The 19,685-nt window shown below is 37.2% G+C and overlaps 2 protein-coding genes across 8 annotated transcripts in view; one reads left to right on the forward strand and one right to left on the reverse strand.

Moving 5' to 3' along the window:
* The window catches only part of ANKDD1B (ankyrin repeat and death domain containing 1B), a 26,271-nt gene extending 21,131 nt beyond the window's left edge, over positions 1-5,140 (forward strand). The window contains exons 12-14 of the mRNA XM_039384531.1: positions 480-575; positions 3,079-3,277; positions 3,941-5,140. Coding sequence (XP_039240465.1) covers positions 480-575; positions 3,079-3,277; positions 3,941-4,251 — 606 coding nt within the window. The 3' untranslated portion in view covers positions 4,252-5,140. The remainder of the gene's footprint in view (positions 1-479; positions 576-3,078; positions 3,278-3,940) is intronic.
* POC5 (POC5 centriolar protein) overlaps positions 3,913-19,685 on the reverse strand; it is a 27,911-nt gene continuing 12,138 nt past the window's right edge. For 4 of the 7 annotated variants that reach the window (XM_027709965.2, XM_027709966.2, XM_027709964.2 and 1 more), the window contains 9 exons: positions 18,323-18,501; positions 17,770-17,946; positions 15,523-15,627; positions 14,621-14,800; positions 13,389-13,551; positions 9,715-9,833; positions 8,819-8,932; positions 7,793-7,969; positions 5,723-6,148 (listed from right to left, as the gene is read on the reverse strand). In XM_027709965.2, the coding sequence (XP_027565766.1) occupies positions 5,999-6,148; positions 7,793-7,969; positions 8,819-8,932; positions 9,715-9,833; positions 13,389-13,551; positions 14,621-14,800; positions 15,523-15,627; positions 17,770-17,946; positions 18,323-18,501 (1,364 nt within the window). In that variant the 3' untranslated portion in view covers positions 5,723-5,998. Of the gene's footprint in view, positions 4,222-5,722; positions 6,149-7,792; positions 7,970-8,818; positions 8,933-9,714; positions 9,834-13,388; positions 13,552-14,620; positions 14,801-15,522; positions 15,628-17,769; positions 17,947-18,322; positions 18,502-19,685 lie in introns of those variants that run through there. The other 3 variants (XM_027709961.2, XM_027709962.2, XM_027709963.2) reach the window with 3 other exon arrangements.

A 19,685-nucleotide genomic window follows, 5' to 3' on the forward strand; every position in this document is an offset into this window, starting at 1 on the left:
AACAAGGCACAAGTTTGCCCTTAAAGTCAATTTCCAACTTTGCCAGCCCATCATCTGAAATGTCAGTTTAACCATTACATGGGAATGGATTGTATTGTGGTAATTTTCAATTCAAGATGCCTGGGCTTGTGTGAACTCGGAAGCAGTGACTGGAGAGTGCGAGCTGGTGTAAAGTATGCAGCAGTCTGAGTGCAAGAGGTTTCTGAAAGCAGCCATACCTCACTAGAAATTCTTTAGAGGGAAGTCCAGTGTGGGAAAGAAATTGACCACCGCTGGGCTGAGGGGATAGAGCTCATGCAGAGCATAGAACTTGGATTGTAGTTACTCAAAAGCCATAAAATTGTAGTAAATACCTTTTCCAGGGGGAAAAAAAAAGAAAAAAGAAAAAAAAAAAGATGGGTCTCTGTGAACTGTTTTTGCATTTCTTCCATGATACACTTACCTGAGATAATGTTCTGATTCACTGTCTCTACTTTCAGCATGGAAAAACTGCACTAGCTGTGGCATCAAGGAGCAATCATGCCCTCATTGTAGATATGATCATTAAAGCAGAAAGGTATTACACCGTGAAACAGGTAAGAGGCATCTTTCATTACACTGAATACAGCGATAAAGGAAAAGCCAATTCTGATTTTGAAGTGTCTTTTGCTTGAGGTAGTTCCTTTTGGCAGGCTGCAAGATGCAGGCTTAATTCCTGACTAGCTGTTAAAAATGTAGGCAGATCTTAACATTTTCCTACATTGTGCTCTACAAAGAGAGACAAAGGGGCGGAGGGAGATTCTAAACTAAATTCAATCTGTGCCATCAGCATGAGAGCTGGGATAATCTGGATCCACGCTGATCCCTGGATCCTTTGGTACAGTAGAATCTGTGGTTGAAAAACGGTGGAGTGCAGATGTCTGTCACTCCTTTGTTACCAAGGGCTCAGCTGCTTTGGCAGAAGCTCCCTGTTCTGTTCCATGAAATGGAAAAGAATACAGCAAAAAGTGAAGGACACAGCTTAGATTGTCTGAATTTCTTACTTTCTTTCCCTAGTTGTTACTTTAATGTAGGCTGCATAGTGCTGGGCCTCCCTAAAGGGCCAAATTGCCATACCAATTTGTGACTTCATTCTCACTCCTGCTTCCTGCCAGGCAGTGTTTGTTTCACTAAGTTAGCTAAGTGTATAAGCATACTGATCCCATCCCAGTGCAGGCACAGAATTAGCTGCTTTTACCACCCCACTCCTGCCCTGTGTGGCCAAATTAATGACACTTAATGTTACAGGGCTCGTAAATCACAGATCTAGATTAATTATCATGAAAAGTGCCTCCCCCAATGCCCTGTATCGTGCATATTTGATTTGCACCAGTTCAGCTGGAGTTGTCAGCTATGTTATTGTTTCTTTTGGCTTAAAGGGGAATTAGAAGTGAAGTCAGCTGTTGCCACAGAAGACATGACAAGTCTGAAAGCAGTAAGCCCATAATGCTCCTAACCTCTTGGCATTGTGTACTGAATTGCCTGAAGAGAAAAAAAAGATAGTTAAGCAGATGGTTTTCTACAAGAGCACCAGAGATGTTTGGAAATACAAAGATAAGTGTTCGTATCCTATTGCCTGAAGCTGAGAGCAGAGCCTTTGGGAGCAGCTTAGATCTTACAGCTGTGGAATATGATGTTGTTCAGGTGGTGTTACCACACAGGAAACTACACCATTTGGAACCATTATTTTAAGAACTGTCTTTTTGTTACATTGAGCTGACTTATCATCTATGACAAAGCATTAGTTACAAAAGGAAATGTCATGTAGCTGTGACGAAGGGCACATGATACTAATGCGTGAGTGTCATCTCTCTGTTTGACCTTTTTTCCTATTTACTGTTTCTACCCAACTCTTCCCTATCATTGTCCAGGCTGGATTTGACTGGATTTGAGAGCTGCTTTTACTATCCCACCTTGCCATTGCCTCAAAACAGAATTAGCAGCAAAGCGAAGCTGTGCTGCTGCAAACATTTTTTTAGAGTTGCATCAGATGAATGGAATCAAACATGCATGATAATGCTTAGTTACTGAACTGAGACTGTTTTTTTCTTTAAGACTCTCATAAGGTATAGGAAATAATCCTGTTGTGTTTTTCTGAATTTAATTTGGAATGAAGCACTTTATGCTTAGCACTTTTTAATGTGGCATGCTTTCATTTCCTTTTTTGCTTAGTACCTGCTTTGTAATCCTCTATCAACTCTATCAAATCCTGAAGACATTTTTTCCCTTTGGAGATTGATTTGAGACAGGACCAGTACATAAACAAAATGAAATATAGAAGTAGTTTGAGCTTACCTACTTAGGAATGAGACTGTTCCCTGGGCACCACTCAGCGCTGAAATCACTGATTGACATGGTTTTTACAAAGGTGCCCAAACAAGAAGCAACCCCATTACTCCTGTTTCAGGTGAGCTACACATACAGTAGCAACATCACTTAATCTGAAGGGTAAAATCCATTTGGTTTTGGTTTCTATCTGGCAGTGAAACCAGATTCAGGTTCAAAGTGTGTGTGTGTATTGCTGTTAAGACATTTTGCTGAACGGGGTTCTGCGTGTTGAAACCAATAGCTCATGCTGCCAGCAAAGGATCTGCAAGTCTCCACTTCAGCCACATGAAGCTGACAGGTCAGAGGCAGGAACAGCTTGAGCAAGTGCCTCACTGAGGGTGGGTGCCTCTTCTCAGAGGAAGATCAGCACTTCTAGAAGCAAGAGGAAAGAGTAAGAACTGTGCCTGAAACCCAACCATGTTCAAAATGTGACATATAAAGTAGACAGAGTCAAGGAGCACAGCAGTGCTGGCACAGTATTTGCTTTGTGTTACTTTGCTTTTGTGTATCAAATATCAGAGAAAGAAAGTGGCTTATTTTGCAATTAATTTAGTAAGGCATAGCGGCAAAGGGAGGACTTTGTCAGTTCTGTTTCTATGAGCCATACATGGTTCCTTTACAGGCACTGAGCAAATCACCTGTCAGTAGCTACATCTGGTTGTCCAGGACACCGTCCACTGGTGTGTAAGCAAAGGTTTTCTTACAAGATTTATCACCTGCTTTCTTTTTCAGACACATCTAGCTCATAGCGATGTTGGCTCAGACTTCAGCTTTTCCTTCAAACAAGATCACAGTATACAGACCAAGCAAATCCGTTCCTCCCTTTGGAATCTAGCATACAACCAGTTAAAACCCCGTGAATGGAAAAAACTGGCCATATTCTGGAAATTCACAGATGAACAAATTAAAGCCATTGAAGAACAGTGGACAGGTAGTAACATCTGAGTGGCCAGACATAATATGTAGGCTAAAAAAACCCACAGTGCAGTGTTGCTTTATAACTATGTGAGTATCACACGGTGAAGGGATACAAGCCTTGTCCCTAGTTCCCAGGAAGCAGTGCTGTAGAACTACAGGCCACTTCTGCTCTCCCTTTTGGCCTGAAAAAACCTTCCTCTTAGGAGATCAAAACCAGAAGCAGTGAGCAGCATGGAAGGGTCTTGCAGGTCATGCTGCAAATGAGGACCTGGGAAACCTCATGACACAGAAAGACCTTGTTCATGTTCTGTCTGCACAGCTGCCATGAAACAGTAGCTACTGGTTTCAGGCATATTAAGTGCTGCTAAAACAATACTTCTACAGCACATATTATACTTGTTCACTGCTACTCTAGGATATATTTCCACATCTTGGGCAAAAATGAAAGGAAAAATTAATTTTAAGATGTATTAGGATTTTTTTCTCTCTTAACAGTAGCGTTAGGATAAAAAAGTTGTTTTTTTTTAAAACTTTTATAAGCATCAATCTTCATTTTTCTTCTAGGTGAGAGGGAAATAATTGAGCAGGTTTTAAATCCTCTTGCAACTCTAAAAGTGCAAAAGCACAAAATACACTGTTTCCAGCATATTGAACAAGTACTTTGTGTATTGCATAGGGAAAAAAAGTTACAAGGAACATGGAAACAGAATGTTGCTCATCTGGTTACACGGGACGCTGCTGGCTCATCAGAATCCTGTCAAACATCTATATGAAGATCTCATGGCAGCAGGATTTCAGCCTTTAGCTGGTAAGTTGACACAGAGCCCATTACACTGTCTTCCAGGAGATTGCAGTGTGGTGCCAAGGTCCCCGCTGGTGCTGGGATGGTGTGACTGTGGCAGGGCTGGAGGACACTCTTCCTCTCTGGGACTCTGCCCTTGCTGCGGGGTGAGGCTGCTTGAGAAAAAGCATTTAAGTGAGACTTGAGATTTCTAAAGGAAGACAAAAATGTGCAAACTTTGCTTCCCTCCTTTGTCTTGCACACATGGTTAAATTGTAACTGGCAACCCTTCAGTTAGATTAGTTTGACCTTGTAAAAAGCAGAGCATGCCAAGCAAGTGTTTTCTCTTACTTCACAGAGAAGATCAGAACTTCAATTAGCACTGGCATGGACTCCAGAAAATGTGCAGTTTCATGAGTTCATCAATAAAACATGGCATATATGGTGGAATTACATGCCAGATGGAAAGTGACTTTCAAATAATATCTTTTCTGGAAACAAAAACCTATTTTGAAGTTGTACAAGGTTTTCCAAGCTAGAAGAACTTGCACTCCTGAAATGTAGGTTACTTCTTTGTCAAATGCTTGCTATACAACAATTTAAAGAATTTAAGAGTGAATGGCTGACTGGTGATTTATGACTATACTGCTAAGCAAGAGCCACCCCTTACAATTTCTACACCTCACTTAACATTGATACACTAATTCCATACTGGAACTGCAAATTAATTTTATGTTTGACATGAAATATAAATAAGATGTTTTCTACCTGAAAAAAGGTCAAATTTAATAAGTAAAAATTATTAGTATAAATAAATCAACACTTCCAGAAATAGGCTGGCACCTGGCCTCATCTGAGATTCAGCTTTTCATAAAGTCTTCCTAGGATTATGACAAGTCATTCTTCTTCAGCATTTGAATTATATAGTGAAAATACACAAAAATGTCATGTCTAAACTCAAGTGTGTCTGGCTACAGAATTTTATGTCATGCTGTATACATACTCCAAAAAGAACATTTGATATTTAATACTTAAACACATCTAGAAATTATCTACCTATTTCTTGTTCATATCTTGAATTAATATTGGTAGTGCCTTGCTGAACATATTTAAAGGTTTTCTCATTTAATATATTGCATATCTGAAAAATTATGTAAAATGTCTATCTTCTTTATAACAACATAGCAATATGTAATGGAAGAATTGAATCACCTTTTCTGTTTGTATATAATCTGCATTATTTTGGACTGAATCCTACTGTTTGTAGTAAAAAGATAATCTGTATCTTTGTGTGAAGTTTTACACCAAACTGCCCTCTTGTGTGCAACCTATTTTGACATGTCTGCAAAGCATCACAGGAATATGAAGAACAGGCTGGTAAATCCTCAAATTATGGAATGCATGAAGTTCTGCAACATTAGCTTGAAAAATGAGAATGTTTAAGAATCTGATGGACTCAGTACCTCACCTGGCCCAAGCTGCACCCTGGGGTGTGAAGGATACCACCCTGTTGTTCTTCATTCAAGTACACTAAGATGTAGGATATAATTAAGGTGCGTGTCAACTACACTTACTCTAAAAGCAACTAAAAGCATTTATAACAAAAATAAATTTAATTTTCTCTTGAACACAGATGTTAAGTATCATTGGAACTAAACAAAGAGATTCAGACAAAAATCACATTGTATCCTTTATTTAAAAGTGTGCAAAAGATTCCTTAAATAGAAAGGGTTTATCTTAATAAAATAAGTTCCCAAGTAGTTTGGAGGTAGAACAACAGTTCAAGTTTTTTTCCCCTCCAGATGTTTACTACAAAAGCACTTTAAAAAAACCCCCTTTTTTTAGCAAAGGGTAAAAACATGATATGTACTTTAAGCCCTACTACATCAAATCTGAAAAGACTGGGAGGAGGTACCTTAATAAAAAAACCCCACCGGTGATAATGATATTCACTCAGTCAACAACTTTAATTGACTGAACACTGGTAGAGGTCTGGCCCTGAAGCATTCGCCCAGCTTGTCCTGCAGGTCTCGCAGTGGTAGAGCCAGAAGAATGGAGCACAGTTCGAGGATATTTCGCAGCAGTGGCTTGCGATACAGTTTGCTGAAAAGTAATCAGATACATCAAAACACTTAGGGGTACAAAAAAATTCCCATTAAATTAGCCCCAGCTGAGCTGTAGTTTAAGCAAAGATTTGCAATCGAGCAAATTGAAATATACTTATCAAAATAGAAAAAAAAGGGTTACTTTAACAGAACGACTAATTTTTTCCTTTCTTATCTGTAATACAGTTTTTAGAATGTAAAGTGCTAAACTTCTAACTAGCTATCTTGAGCTTTTATCACCTCAATCTTATTTCAAGGTTGGTTCGTTTGGTTTTTTTTTACCAAATCATTCAGAATTTTCCTCTGTAGTGCTAATTTCATCATGCCAGCTTTCCTTTTGAAGCTTATTATTTGCTATGAGGAAGCCTCTGAAAGATCTCTGAAAGGAAAAGTTTTGCAATTTTATCAACAATTAATTTTCTGCACAAAAAACTAGCCACCTTAGTGTAATAAACAGTAGTTATTCTGCTTTTAATCAAGGTAAACTCTCTCCCTTCTCAGATTAACTTGAGAAACATTTCAATCTGATTGTCTTCCACTTAGGCATTTATTTGCAGAAAGAGTATACAGAATATATCTTGAGGTGGGGTTTCACATTTATTACATTTTCAGAAATCAGTTTTTGATACAGTGTTCAGGTACATTCTTTGTGACACTAGTCACACACTCTGAATCCAGAAATTGTTCTTAATGAAATAATTATCACACTGAACCTCTAACCCTCTAAGGACATACAATTTAATTATGAATATCTGCTTAGGAGCCCAAATTCTAGAAAGCTGCGTGCAGCCTGCCATAGGGCTCTGAGTCACCGCAGGAAATGGGGGAAAGCAGAACATTCCTCACACAGCTACCAGTAACTCCAGCCAGATTAAGGGACATGAAGTAGCTCTGCTTGCTCTGGTTGTATCACTGAAAAGAAACTGGACTTTCAGATAACACAGAGAAAACTCAGATTCTATTTTACAGGTTATAATATAACAAAAAATATCTTCAGTTGTTCCCTATACCTCCAGGTAAAACCATTTTTTGCTCAGACTGGTCTATATGTGTAGTGATTGCCTAGGCCATTTAGGTCACTTTTATAGTGCTCTTAAATATTGCCTCTATACCCTATGAATGCAACTATTTCAGTGTTTTCTTCAGGATAAATACAGAGAATAGGATTCAAAATACGACAAGCAGCAGACTTGACAAATTTGATTGCCTCTGGACAAGGGTTTTACTTTTTCCCCCTTGCCATTTGCTAAGCTCAGCATGTCAGGTGAGTCTGTACCTCTACCACCTCTGCTTCAGTCACTCCTGCTCTATACCATGACTTGTCTTTAAACTGTGGTGGCATGGTGATGACACCAAACCTTGCTGGATCAACTACTTCTCATGGAAGAGCTGGCTAAGAAAGAGATACGAGACTACTATACCTGTGAAATAATTACTACAGAACTAAGACAAACAGATTAAAGTGGCAATCTCCTCGGCAGAGCCTTCCACCCAGCCCAAAGACTGCAAGTACTGTTTTGCTATTTTAAACAGGACTCGAGTCTGAGTTTTGTCTAATACCTCTTCACAATATAATTTTTCTTTAAACTATTACCAAATGTATTGTAATAAGAATACTGTAACAAACATAATTCTGACTTACCTGAGTGACTGGATGATGTTTCTCAACAATGACTGAACTCATGGGTGGAGCAACTCCCATCACAGCTAAACTCCCACAAGTTCTGGATTTTTGTCCCATATCAGCTCTGCCTGTGATACGAGCAGTGATTGTTCTTCCTGCTTTCTGTTGAGCAGATGTTACTACTTTTGCCATGGGCTATAAGTAAATTAAATATTAGTTGGTAAAAAATTCTAAACATAATATTTACAGTGCTCTAATATTTTTGCTTAGTTTTATCTGCCAGATGCCTAAATGGACCACGTGATGTTGCAGGTAGTCCAGTTATGTTACACAGGACTGAATTTGCTCCACCTACTTGCAACCATCTTTTTCCATGCTAAGTAAGATATAGCATTTCAGGCAAATGACTTCTGTCCTGAGGGGAGCTAGGCTAATTTGACAAAAATCCAGCAGCATGGATAGCTTTGCTTTGCTCACTGACTGCATACTCAAGTGACAGTTGAAGGTACTTCAATGTGGAAAGCCTTCCTAGCAAGGACAGAGCAGATACCAAAAAACTTCCATGCATATAACGCTGCATCTCTCTCTGACAGCTGATAGCAAACTGTGTCAGATGGGGAAAAGAAAGGAGAGCAGTTTAGCAACAAGTAAAGAAAAAGGAATGAGAAAACACTTCAAACAGCAGGATAATGAAGCAAAGCATACTCTTTCCATAACAAAAGGGTATCAAGTCAAACACTAGTTGTTCCTATTGCACTATACGTAAGTGTACATACATTCTTCTGTTCCTTATTTTGCTACACTTCTGCCTCCTCAACTCCAAAATGAATTTAAAATTGCTCTTAGTGTACATGGGTTTATGTAACATTAATGAGCATTTGCAAGCTAGTGTCTTCACACAGCTATTGAAACTCTACAGCAGTGTCCTCAACTACATATCTGTGTTGCTCTGAAAAATGCAGAAATGACAATATCCAAACTAATATTTGTTATAACTGTACCTTAAAGTAGAAAAAAAGAAAAAGGTTAATTTTAGCTTGTTACCAGTTTTTGAGTTGATGTCACACCAGATCCTGTTGCTGTGCTAGTGATGATTACTGGAGAATCAGAATCTAGCCTGGTCTGAGAAGTGCTTGCATGACTAAAGTGGCTAGAAAACTGTGAATAAAACCAGAGTTTACAAAGAATGAATATAACTTTCCAGAAAATAAAATTTTACTCTTTAGAAAGTCAGGTTTTTTACTAAACTAATTATCCTTCTAATTTTAATGTCTTTGCAAATATTTTACCTTTATTGTTCCTGTTTATTAGCTAATTTAAAATCACTTGTCTAAAAATTGTAGAAAGGGTGTGAATAGCATTTGTCACTATTAGAACGATAAATCAGGAGAGAGGCACACACATCTTTGTTTTAACCTACACTTCGGCATGAAATGGTTTTACAGTGGCAATGTTTTCTGGATGACTCCAGGGCAGGTCCAGAACAACCAAGCTACTGGATAATAATCTGGCTAAGCTGACATGACAATACGCTGAGTTCCCTCTGTGCCTATACGTGTTACACCCCTAAAAAAGAAGCTTTAAGGCAAGCCAGCTTTTCTTCTTTTCAGAGTATTTTCTCAAAAATTTTCTTAAAAATTCAGGCGTTTTTAAGAAAAACTCAACAGCTTTTTTACATAAAGAACCTTGGAGAGCAAATTCTGCTTATTGCAGTGATCTTGTCTTCATTAGTGTAATGCATTTTCACCAAAATAAAAAACAAAGCTTACTGAAAGTACAGCAAGTCACAGCAGCTGTGCTCCAGTCACTTCATTTTCACAATTCAATCTGAACATAACCACAGGTTTCCTTTCATACTTTGACTCTCTTCAAAAAACTCCAGCCAAGGAAGTTCAGTTTCATTTCTAGCAAATACAGTTCTGTTCCAGGAACACACTTACCATGCCTTCCAGCTGAAGAGTAGTTGCTGGTGGAGGTGGTGGTGAGGGTGGATTATATTGTGAAGGAGGTAGCCTTCCTGCAACAGTGGTACCATTATCATTTCTCCTACTTCCTATATCTATTATTAGAAACACAAAGTAATGGAATCAGCACATAATCTAGCAAATCTTAAGGGGGGGAGAAGGGGGAAGACAAGTTACCATAAAAATTTTAGTATTTCTTTGGGATTTCTGTATCTAATTCTGTATCTATCTACATTTTATCTAATGAGAAGGATCAGCCTGTTCTTTATAGGTGTACACATGTAAAACAAACATTCCTGTATTCTACCTGTCTTTTGAGATGCTAGGAAATGTTTTTCAAGGGGCTGCTTTCTGTGTTATGTCTCAACATCCCTGTGGCATTTGTCACATACTTCTACTGCAAAGAACTGAGATTCTTCATATTGCTTGACAATATTAAATCCAGCGTGCAAGAGCTGCTCTTATACGAAGGGCCAAAATCCAGTTTAGGTAGAGAACAGCAAAAAACAGAAAGATCATACTGGACTTTCATGAGGATGCAAGATCTCTAAGGCATTTTATTTTACTGGCAGTAAAATAAAATGTTACTTTAACTTTCCTGATAATACAGTGCAATTTCAAGAAGCCGTAGCTCACACTCACAGTGTCTTATCGCCACATATAATGGCTGGACATTGGCCACATCCTGGCTGTAGGGCTGGGATTATCTACAGGCACCCTACAGCCCTTGTGTCCGCTCACCAGGTTACGCTGGGTAAGCCTGAGCTTGCGCAAAATCCATCCAGGATTCTTTTGTCTTGCAATGCAGACATCCTGTGGATGTCAGATCTACAGACATAAGCCAGTATCTTTTCCAAGCCTTTTCAGCCTTTTCCTTTTAGAGGAACTTCATTAAAGAAAGGAGAGAGAGGTGTTCTTATTTACTCTCCTATTTCTGAAGCAGCTGATGCCAGCAGGAGTTCCAAGACAATGGAACTTTGCCCATTCCAGGGACTAGAGTGACACCATGTGGTAGTAGCAGTGTTTGGTTTTCTACTATTCTTTGAAGTAAGCAGGAAAAATAAAAGGAAGGTGCTTCAAGTCAGTGCAATGTTCATAGATTTCAAGAGTGAAAGAATGTCAGAATATGCATTTTGTACATATCTATGTATGCACACCATAACTGGTCTACTCTGGCCTTTGATCACCATAACTGGTCTACTCTGGCCTCAAATCGGGAGGCCTGGAGACACACCATCTATAACACAACTGTCTCCTTTGAGAACACACGCAGGATCACCCTCGAGGAAAAAAGGCAACGCAGAAAGAACCGTGTATTGCAGAATACACCATCTAAGGAGTCTTTCTGCTGTGCCTTTTGCAATCGGATTTGTCTGTCACGTATTGGCCTCATAAGCCACCAGCGTGCCTGCAGCAAATGCGGATAGAGCCTTCCCAGATCTTCGTTCGCGAAGCCCAGCCATGATATGATGTATGCACACACACATTAAGCTTAAGCACAGACAGGAGCAATGCACAGTTACACAACAATCAGATATGATCTACATTATTTAAAAAAAGCGTTAGGGTTTTCATAAGCAAAAAGTCATGAGTTCTTGTGACTTCGATGTTCGATGTTCCCTTAAATACGTAAAGAGGTTAAAAATAATATACTAATAACAAAAAAAGGTCTAAATCACTGAGATAACTTTTACACCATCAACACTGACACTAAGTGTTATGGACCCATGAAGGTTGTAATACTCACACACTATTAATAACCTACATTATAATGTACAGGATATGTGTGTTGTCTGTATATTGTACGTATATTAAACATACATTATAATAACCTAATAATAAATCTCTAAAGGGACAAAATTCTGCTTTTATTTCCAATGACAGTAGGTGGCACTGCAGTGTTCATATAAATTTATGACTGATGGAAGTTTTGATGTCCACAGATTACAAGACTAGAACAAAGCACAATTATCATCTACTCTGATGTTTGAAGTCCCTGATGTCCTGATTACTGTTCTAACTGATGAACAATGCAAATCAACAGGTGTACAACCCTATAAATAATTATGTAACTAACTTCATTAAAACCACCATCTGGCTGTAGCAAGAAAGAGACAGTGTGCCTGTGGCAGGGGAGAAGGTGGTATGAGAGGTGGACTGCTTGGGACCAAGGACAACAGAGTCTGTGAGATGTTATGAAGTCTGATTAAAAAGCATAATGCTGGACACACAAAAAATTAGTGACAGGTACCGTAACATCCAGCACAGAAAAATCTTTACATATTGTGCTGGTGCAGAGTATCAGTTCCAACTTCATAGTAAAAATCAAGGAATATCTTTGGTCCATGAAACTCAGGGGCTGATCATGGCTGCTCTAGAACTCATTTTTCTTCATTTCCTCCCTACTTACCCTCTTCTTTACAGGTCTACAGAAACAATGTTTTTTTTTCACACCACCCATCATTACTAGGGATGCTGTCTGTTCCATGTTTTTTGAAAACAGTAAACAAACAAATAAAAGCTAAAGCTTCAATATAGAGTAGTTCTTAATTAATAACAGTGAAAAATAAAGTGCTTGGGAAATGCCGTGTAATTTTATTTCCAGACTCAGTATATTAAAAAAATCCTTTGTTCTTGACTCTCTCTGAATACTGATCCTATGTTTTTATAGCACACAGCTACTATATTAGCCAGTGTCATACGAATTTCTAAGCAACTGCACAAATACTGCTTATGTTTAACAGGCTTAGACAGCCCCTCGGGTAAGTATCCTCCTATACCTTCTTTGGGTTTTTATTTCCTCTTCATATCTACATTTTTTGGTGAAGAATTTCTCCAATGTAATTCAGAAACTTCTGTATAAGATTGTTAAATTTAGCAACTGAAGCTACTTGTCTAAGGACATTAACCACTGCTGTTCAGTACAGCTGGTTGTTGAGCCACATGTACAGCTGTGACACTCCTGCTGGCACAGCTATTTTCTCTTTAACGCAGATTGCTGCACCAGCACGATAATGTTCCCACTGCTACAGACTGTCTCAGTCTGAGGGGGTGATTTCATTACATCAGTAAGCGTGCACAGCTCTTTCCTGTGTAGCTGCATGGGTTTTACGGGTATGCTGCTGATATAATTAGACTGGTGTTTCCTGTTCTGGCATAAAATTACAACTAAATGCAGAACCTGAGAGATTGCTTGCCCTTTTTATATTCAAAGGCAAGACTAAGAAAGAAGGGAGAGCTGTCTGGGAAAAGCTGATTCCTTGCACACCGAGATTCCAGAGCATAAGGGTATTTTCAGGATTTCCCCTTCACTCCCCTGTAATACAGCATTTTAAGAAGTTTCCACCCTTGGCTTCTTGTTCTGCCTTCAGATGCAGATTACCTCTCTCCCAGCAACGTGGGATGAAGAAAACACATTCTTCCTTTCAGCTATAGCACTACAAAGTTCAGCATCAGAATTTCTCAACATATTCAACAGGACTTTTTAAAGCAATAGAAATTTAATAAACTTTGTATTGCTACAAGTTACCAAGTTAAAAAAAAGAACAAAAAAGGCAAAAAGGAACTCTGTTAAAACAAACAAAAAATCCCAAACAAACTCAATGAAAATGCACATGCACTACCTGATTAGAGCTGCTGTTCATACTAACCAGGATCTGGCCTACTGTCCTTGCCCTGAAACATGGTCATTGCTTCCAGATTCAAAGCACATACACCACGCATAAAGGCTTTCTTCATGGTGTCTTCATACTGATCCCTTTCACTGTGCAGTCGCAGAATCTCAGCTTTTGTCCGTTCCAAATTAGCAGTTAGCTACGAAACAGAATAAGAAAACACTTCTCTTGGACTTATGAATGCAAACATAATAATCAATGTGCTTTAAAAGTCACTTACTATATTTACAAAGATATGCATTTGAACTCCAAAATCTCTGGTTCACCAGAGATGAACAGCTACTTGTAATTTCTTTGTACTACAGTACAATACTAGTGCTAGAGCATATCCAGGATGAGAGGACTGTCAGACCCTACCTAACCAACTAAGCAGAAATGTATCTTGCAAGCTTTTGTCTTCTAGAAGTTAGGCATCTGGCATAACCTAGAGTTCTGCAGGAACATGGGTTCACTCAACAGAAGTGAACAGTAAGTGTTCTCAGACAATTATTTAAGCATAGGGTGAATTGTCACCACCAATCTCTCTTCTTTAGATACTGTAAAAAACTAAAAGTGCTGAGAAAAGAACAGACCAAGTTACTTTTGTAATTTACTACTTACAGTTTTTGTGCTGGTAAGTCACATTTGGTAAGCCTGTTCCTAAAGTTCTAAGTTTAATTTCTTGTTGAAATACAAAGCTCTTAAAACTTATATTTTAAAACTGTTTACTTGCCATGCACCATGCACAGGTTGACAACTTCACCTTAAGCTCTGAAAATTCTTTAACAAACTTAATTGGCATATTAAAGGCAAATTTCAGCTTTTAACAGAATAGCTATTACAGAAAAAGTACTGTACTCATCATGATCATTCAGAATAATAATGGTCTTCTTCATTAAAACCTCATAATGCGTAGCCAATATTAACAGGACGCTGCTAGAAAACAAACGGCATTGGTGGGCAAACAGAGATTCATCTCATTTCAGCAAAGTCCAATTTATTTCATTTGTGCATGCAGATCAGCAACATTTTATAGCAGATGCAGGAAAAAAAGTCACATCTAAAAACATAACATCTTATATCCACTCAGATCTTCTTGTATAGCTAGGAGCTCTGTTCTGCTGGAAAATCCTCATGTTTTTCAGATTTGCTGAGAAGGAGATACTTTGGAGGGATGGGAACTGGCAGCAAAAGAGTAAAGAATAAAAAAAAAAGAAATTTGAATTTACCTCTGCAATTTTGGCTTCATAATCATTGGTGAGCTGAACACAGACATCTTCTGCCCTCAATTGACAGGCTCTTGCTACTTTATCTCTCCATTTTTCTTCACTAAGAGAGCGCCACGCTGCCCACACTTTCTTCATCAAAGTTGTCCGAAATTGTTTGTCTGCTATTCTATTTGCATATTCCTTAGGAAACAAATATAACCACATGGTGTGGAAGTTGAGGTTGGCTAAAAATTTAAGTATTTAAGTGTGGATGACTGTTTTACAATTTATTATGTAGACCACAGTTGGAACACCTCAGCTGAGTAACAGGTCCTGCAGCAAAGTGGTATACAAACAGCATCAGCAAGCTCCATGTTTCTTCCTGCACATGTCATGGAGCATTACTGTCCCCGCTATGAGAAACTCTATTTGTTAACTCCTAAGTGACAGAAAACAGTGTTTTTACTCTGGTTTAATGACACTCAAGCAATAACCTCACCTACATGGTGCAAACACGCACGTGTGAAGCTATTTAGTGGGTATGTGGCACATTTGGATTCACTGCAGAAATCATATAAAACCTGCAGTCTCAAAGATTGCAGATGACTAGCATGAAATACATATCATTTAAATGAATTTAGACTTCAGGATTGTTTAAAAATTTCTTTAAAACAATTCTATTATTCTACTCTGTTTCAAAGTACTCAACAGACAATGGCTTGACTTTTTTCCCCATTCCAGAGAGTATTTTGACAGCACCATTCTTTTTAGAATTGATGTTTTCAAACTGTTATTTGACAATGTTAAACACATCAAAATAGAAACACCATCATTTCTTCAAACTGTAACAGGAACTGCAGCAGCTCTGATGCTTTTGTGTTCAGAGATTTCCTTTTCATTGCATTTTTATTTCGTGCACATACCTCTTGACTGGCTTTAACATGCTGAATCCGCCACAGCGTAAACTTTCTCATCAGCTCTACTCTCTCCTTTTCCTTTTCTATTGCTTGGGTCAAATTAGTAATTACCTGCAAAAATATTTGTTAACACTATTTCAACACAGCTATGATCTCTGTAAGATCATACAAATAGAATGTACTTTATGCCTCAGTTATTTTTCACTTAAAGCACTTGCTTTTAACAGATGCTTTCTATGAATTTTCCCCTTAATGTAATAAAGTAGGAAACAAAAATCAGTAGTAAAATTCCAATGGCTTCAACACTCAGATTGCAGCACCTTCATTGTGTAGTTTCAGGAAAAGTTCAATTGAATTGTTATTTCCTCCTACATCTGCAGGTTTCTGAGCTACTTTCTAATAATTAAATGTTACTGTAGCATAATGTCAGAAGCATCTTTTATTTCAAAGACAATTTTGATAATTCAGAAACATTTATATTAGAAGTTTGTTTCAGTGATTACTTAACTGAAGTGTAAAGAAACAACTTATTTGCAGAAAGCTTATTCAACTGTATGACCAAAATAAACAAGCTAAGTGGTTGCTAAGAACTATTTTGTTCAGGACAGAAATTCATACAAACTGTTTCAATCCATCTTCAGAATGTTTCATGAAATATTACCCAGCAAAAACTTAGTTTCTTTAAGGAGTTTAAAATGTGAAAGTAAAAACAAATAAAGGCCAATTTGATACATTTGAAATAATTTAAAGATAATTTTTAAGAATGAGTTTTTCATAATACTGTACGTTAATCCTGTATAAGCTACTTTTCTCTCCTTAAATATACCTAACTTCTTAGTTTCAGAATAACTGAACAGTCTCAGCTACATAAGTAACATTGAAATTATCTAAAATTAGAAGTAAACTTGCATAAATTAGCAACAAATCAATAAGAAAATAAAAAGCAAATTAAATTAATATATTCAATTAATTAATTCTGTTGAAAAAGTGTCATATACTAACATAAAACATCAACTTTCAATGCTGCATGCATGCTGATATACACTAGAAGTCTTAGCCTAAGTCCATTTTCGTTAATTATGTTTTTGCCAATAAAAGCATTTGTGAGATTTACAATGTGAAAACAGGAAACTACAGTACTCATAATTTGTGAGGTTTATGATTTTAGGTTAAGTCCATGTCATAATACAGCAGTTTTGATAGCCATAGTGTGATACATGGAAGCATGGAAGCACTTTCACCTTCCATTCAGGTGATAGCAGTAGTAATTTTCTATTCATATCAATTTTTTTAGAAACAGAACTATAAAAATGGCTGAAGAAAAATTTCTTTGGTAGCAGAAAAGAGATACAGCTTTCAGAATTATGGCACATTAAATATGAGTGACCTACAATGATATCCAATAGAATTAGAAGTTTGAATGCTATACGCTGAAATAAGTATGTACATACGCACTAGTTAAACTGTATTACACTAATCCTGTTCTTGTAATGTTACAACCTTTATATTTGCTTGGTCTGTAAGATTAGACTGTTTTCCAAGTGGACACAGAACATGATCTTCATCCATATTTTAACTCCCACAATCTATGTTTTTTGAAAAAAATGTGAATAGGAATTAAAAATCCAAACTTCATTAAGTGTTCCCAAGTACTAGGTTAAAAATTCATGATAGCAATAAGAGGATTCAATTATGTTATTTAATGCAAGACTGTCAAGATTTCATATCCATTTCCACAAAACTAGTTAAGTTGGAAGTTGTTTACATTGTTGACAGCAGGAAAGTGTAAATCACAGATCCCAAAAGTACAATCTTAAGAATATGTACGAATGTAGAATTCCAAAGAATCCTAAAACAGAGGCTCTTTAACACTTTGGAGACTGCTACACATTTGAAATTCAAGAAAACCAATCTAATAATTGAAAAACTAGAGGCTTTTAAAGTATAAGAGCTAATAGACTCATCCAAGCCTGTGCAATCTTCATGGAACAAATAAGGAACAAGAGTAGACTGTAGATTTAAGAAGCAAACAATGCAAAGTATGTACAAACAAAGTGTCAAGTTTTCATTGCTAGCGTGGAGAACACTACTAGCAACAAGGATTGGTTTTCTACTACACAATCTAAATACATTATTTACTTCTTCACATTACTTGCCTCAAGAAAAATTTTGTTCAAAGAGGTGGACCAAAAAATTCAGTGTGGATATTTTTAAATAGAGAGGAACTATTAAAATGTGAAACTGAATTACTACCTCATCTTTCCTGGCAATAGAAATTTCATAAGTATGTAGTAACTCCTTCAGGTTTTCCATCTCATTGCACAATTGTTTCACATGTGCAGCATGTTTCTCTTTTTCTTGTTTCATTTGAAGCTTGTGATGCTGAATCAAACTAAGTTTCCAATTTCTCAATTCTGTCAGAATGTTTGTCTGAAAAAAGTTAAAAGGACGACAGTAATGCAGGTAGTTAAACTATTCCCTCCTCCCTAATATTTTAATCTTAAAACACTTAGCAATTAAGGAGAAATGAACATTTACAGTGATACCTTCATTACACAGGACATTTATAGCTATAAATATTACTAGACACAATGAATTATTGAATAATATCTGAACATCCCTAATAGAGACAGTTATTCCAAAGTTTTTGAAATAAGATATTCTAGTCTTTACATGCAATATGCACTACCAACAAAAAAGAAAACCACCATTCTCCAGTGTAATCACACAGCAACTTTTTGGGCACTCACTTATTCTGCAACACACTGACATCTGTGATATCTATGATTCCATAAAAAATAAATACCTTAAGACTTCCAGTCCAGAGATCAAGTATATTTTCTATTTGATTGAGCTTTTCATCTTGTAAAGTTAATTCAGTCATTATGGTTTCATTGACTTCCCTTGGACCATGTATGGACCCTTGCGAAGAAGTTGCTTCTGAAAGAATAAGTTGTTCCATATTGGCCTCAAAAGTCTGCTTCACTGATGTTAAGATAAAAATGAAACAAGAGAATAAGGACTGACACTTTGGAAAGGCTACCTGGTCCCCATTCTGAATGGAAGTCAGAAGCCAGGCACTGATAGCAAAGAAAAGAAATATTTATGGCATCAGAAAGCTCCTTTTCTCACATGAGATACAGCCCAATTCAAATATATACTTCCAAGACACAAGTGTATTTAAAGCTACAATTCTATTTTAACATTAGGCAAAATGTACTGCTACCTTTAAAAACAGTAACTTAATGTCATTTAATTTTAAAGAGGATGATCACAGCAAGAACTAAAAATATACCATTGCCAGAACCAACATCTCTAAGTAAAGGCTTCTGGACTATTAACGCCTCAGGTCAAAAATCTAAAAACTTTTGCCTTTTTCCTTAATGAGACTGTAAACTCCTGAGGTCAGTGGTGTTCCTTCGAGCATTCACAAAGCAGCCTGTGGCTATATTTCCATGTTGATATTTACCTGCATCTATTTTCCTTAAAGCCTTAAATTTGTTTATCTAATTAGAGTTTAAACAATTTGAGAAAGGAAATATCTACTCTGAATTTATATAATGCCTTAAACAACAAGCCTTCACTTTCAGGTGCTGTGGCTATCTACCACTGCAACAAAGGTTAATCCATGCCCAAAAGCTAATAGGCATGTGTTTGAATTAAGAATAAAGAACTTAATATTCAAGTAAACTGAAGAAATAAAATATTGTTTTATATTTAGTTATTCCTGACAGAAAATTTGCTATTTGAGTTGACAACCGAATAAAAAAAATTTGGAAAGAAGAGGGATTAGCAGCTTCCTGTTATTAATAACGAACAGGACAACTTCAAAAGTTCTCTTCATAAACCGTGAGAGGAAACCTCCAACATTTTAGTCTTCACTTCTGAAAACAAATATTGTCTGTACAATTGGTTCCTCAGTGGATGAATACTATATTTTGGGACAAGCCTGAAGAGATAAGCTTATCTGTTTGTCAAAAAGTAGTATCTTCAGTGGACACTGGAAATGGACGTTTCTAATTTATTCAAGGTAGAGCCTGATGGTTGATACTCTTTTATAGTTACTGTCGCTGGTAGGTCTCCTGTCCAAAGAAAGTCAGAAGACCTGTCTGGCTCATAACTCCTCACTACACAGCTACTACACTCACACTCCCAAGAAGAAAATAAGG

The sequence above is a fragment of the Pipra filicauda genome, unplaced genomic scaffold (assembly GCF_003945595.2).
Source record: "Pipra filicauda isolate LSUMZ 115617 unplaced genomic scaffold, ASM394559v2 scaffold35_size7292922_pilon, whole genome shotgun sequence".
NCBI lineage: Eukaryota > Metazoa > Chordata > Aves > Passeriformes > Pipridae > Pipra > Pipra filicauda.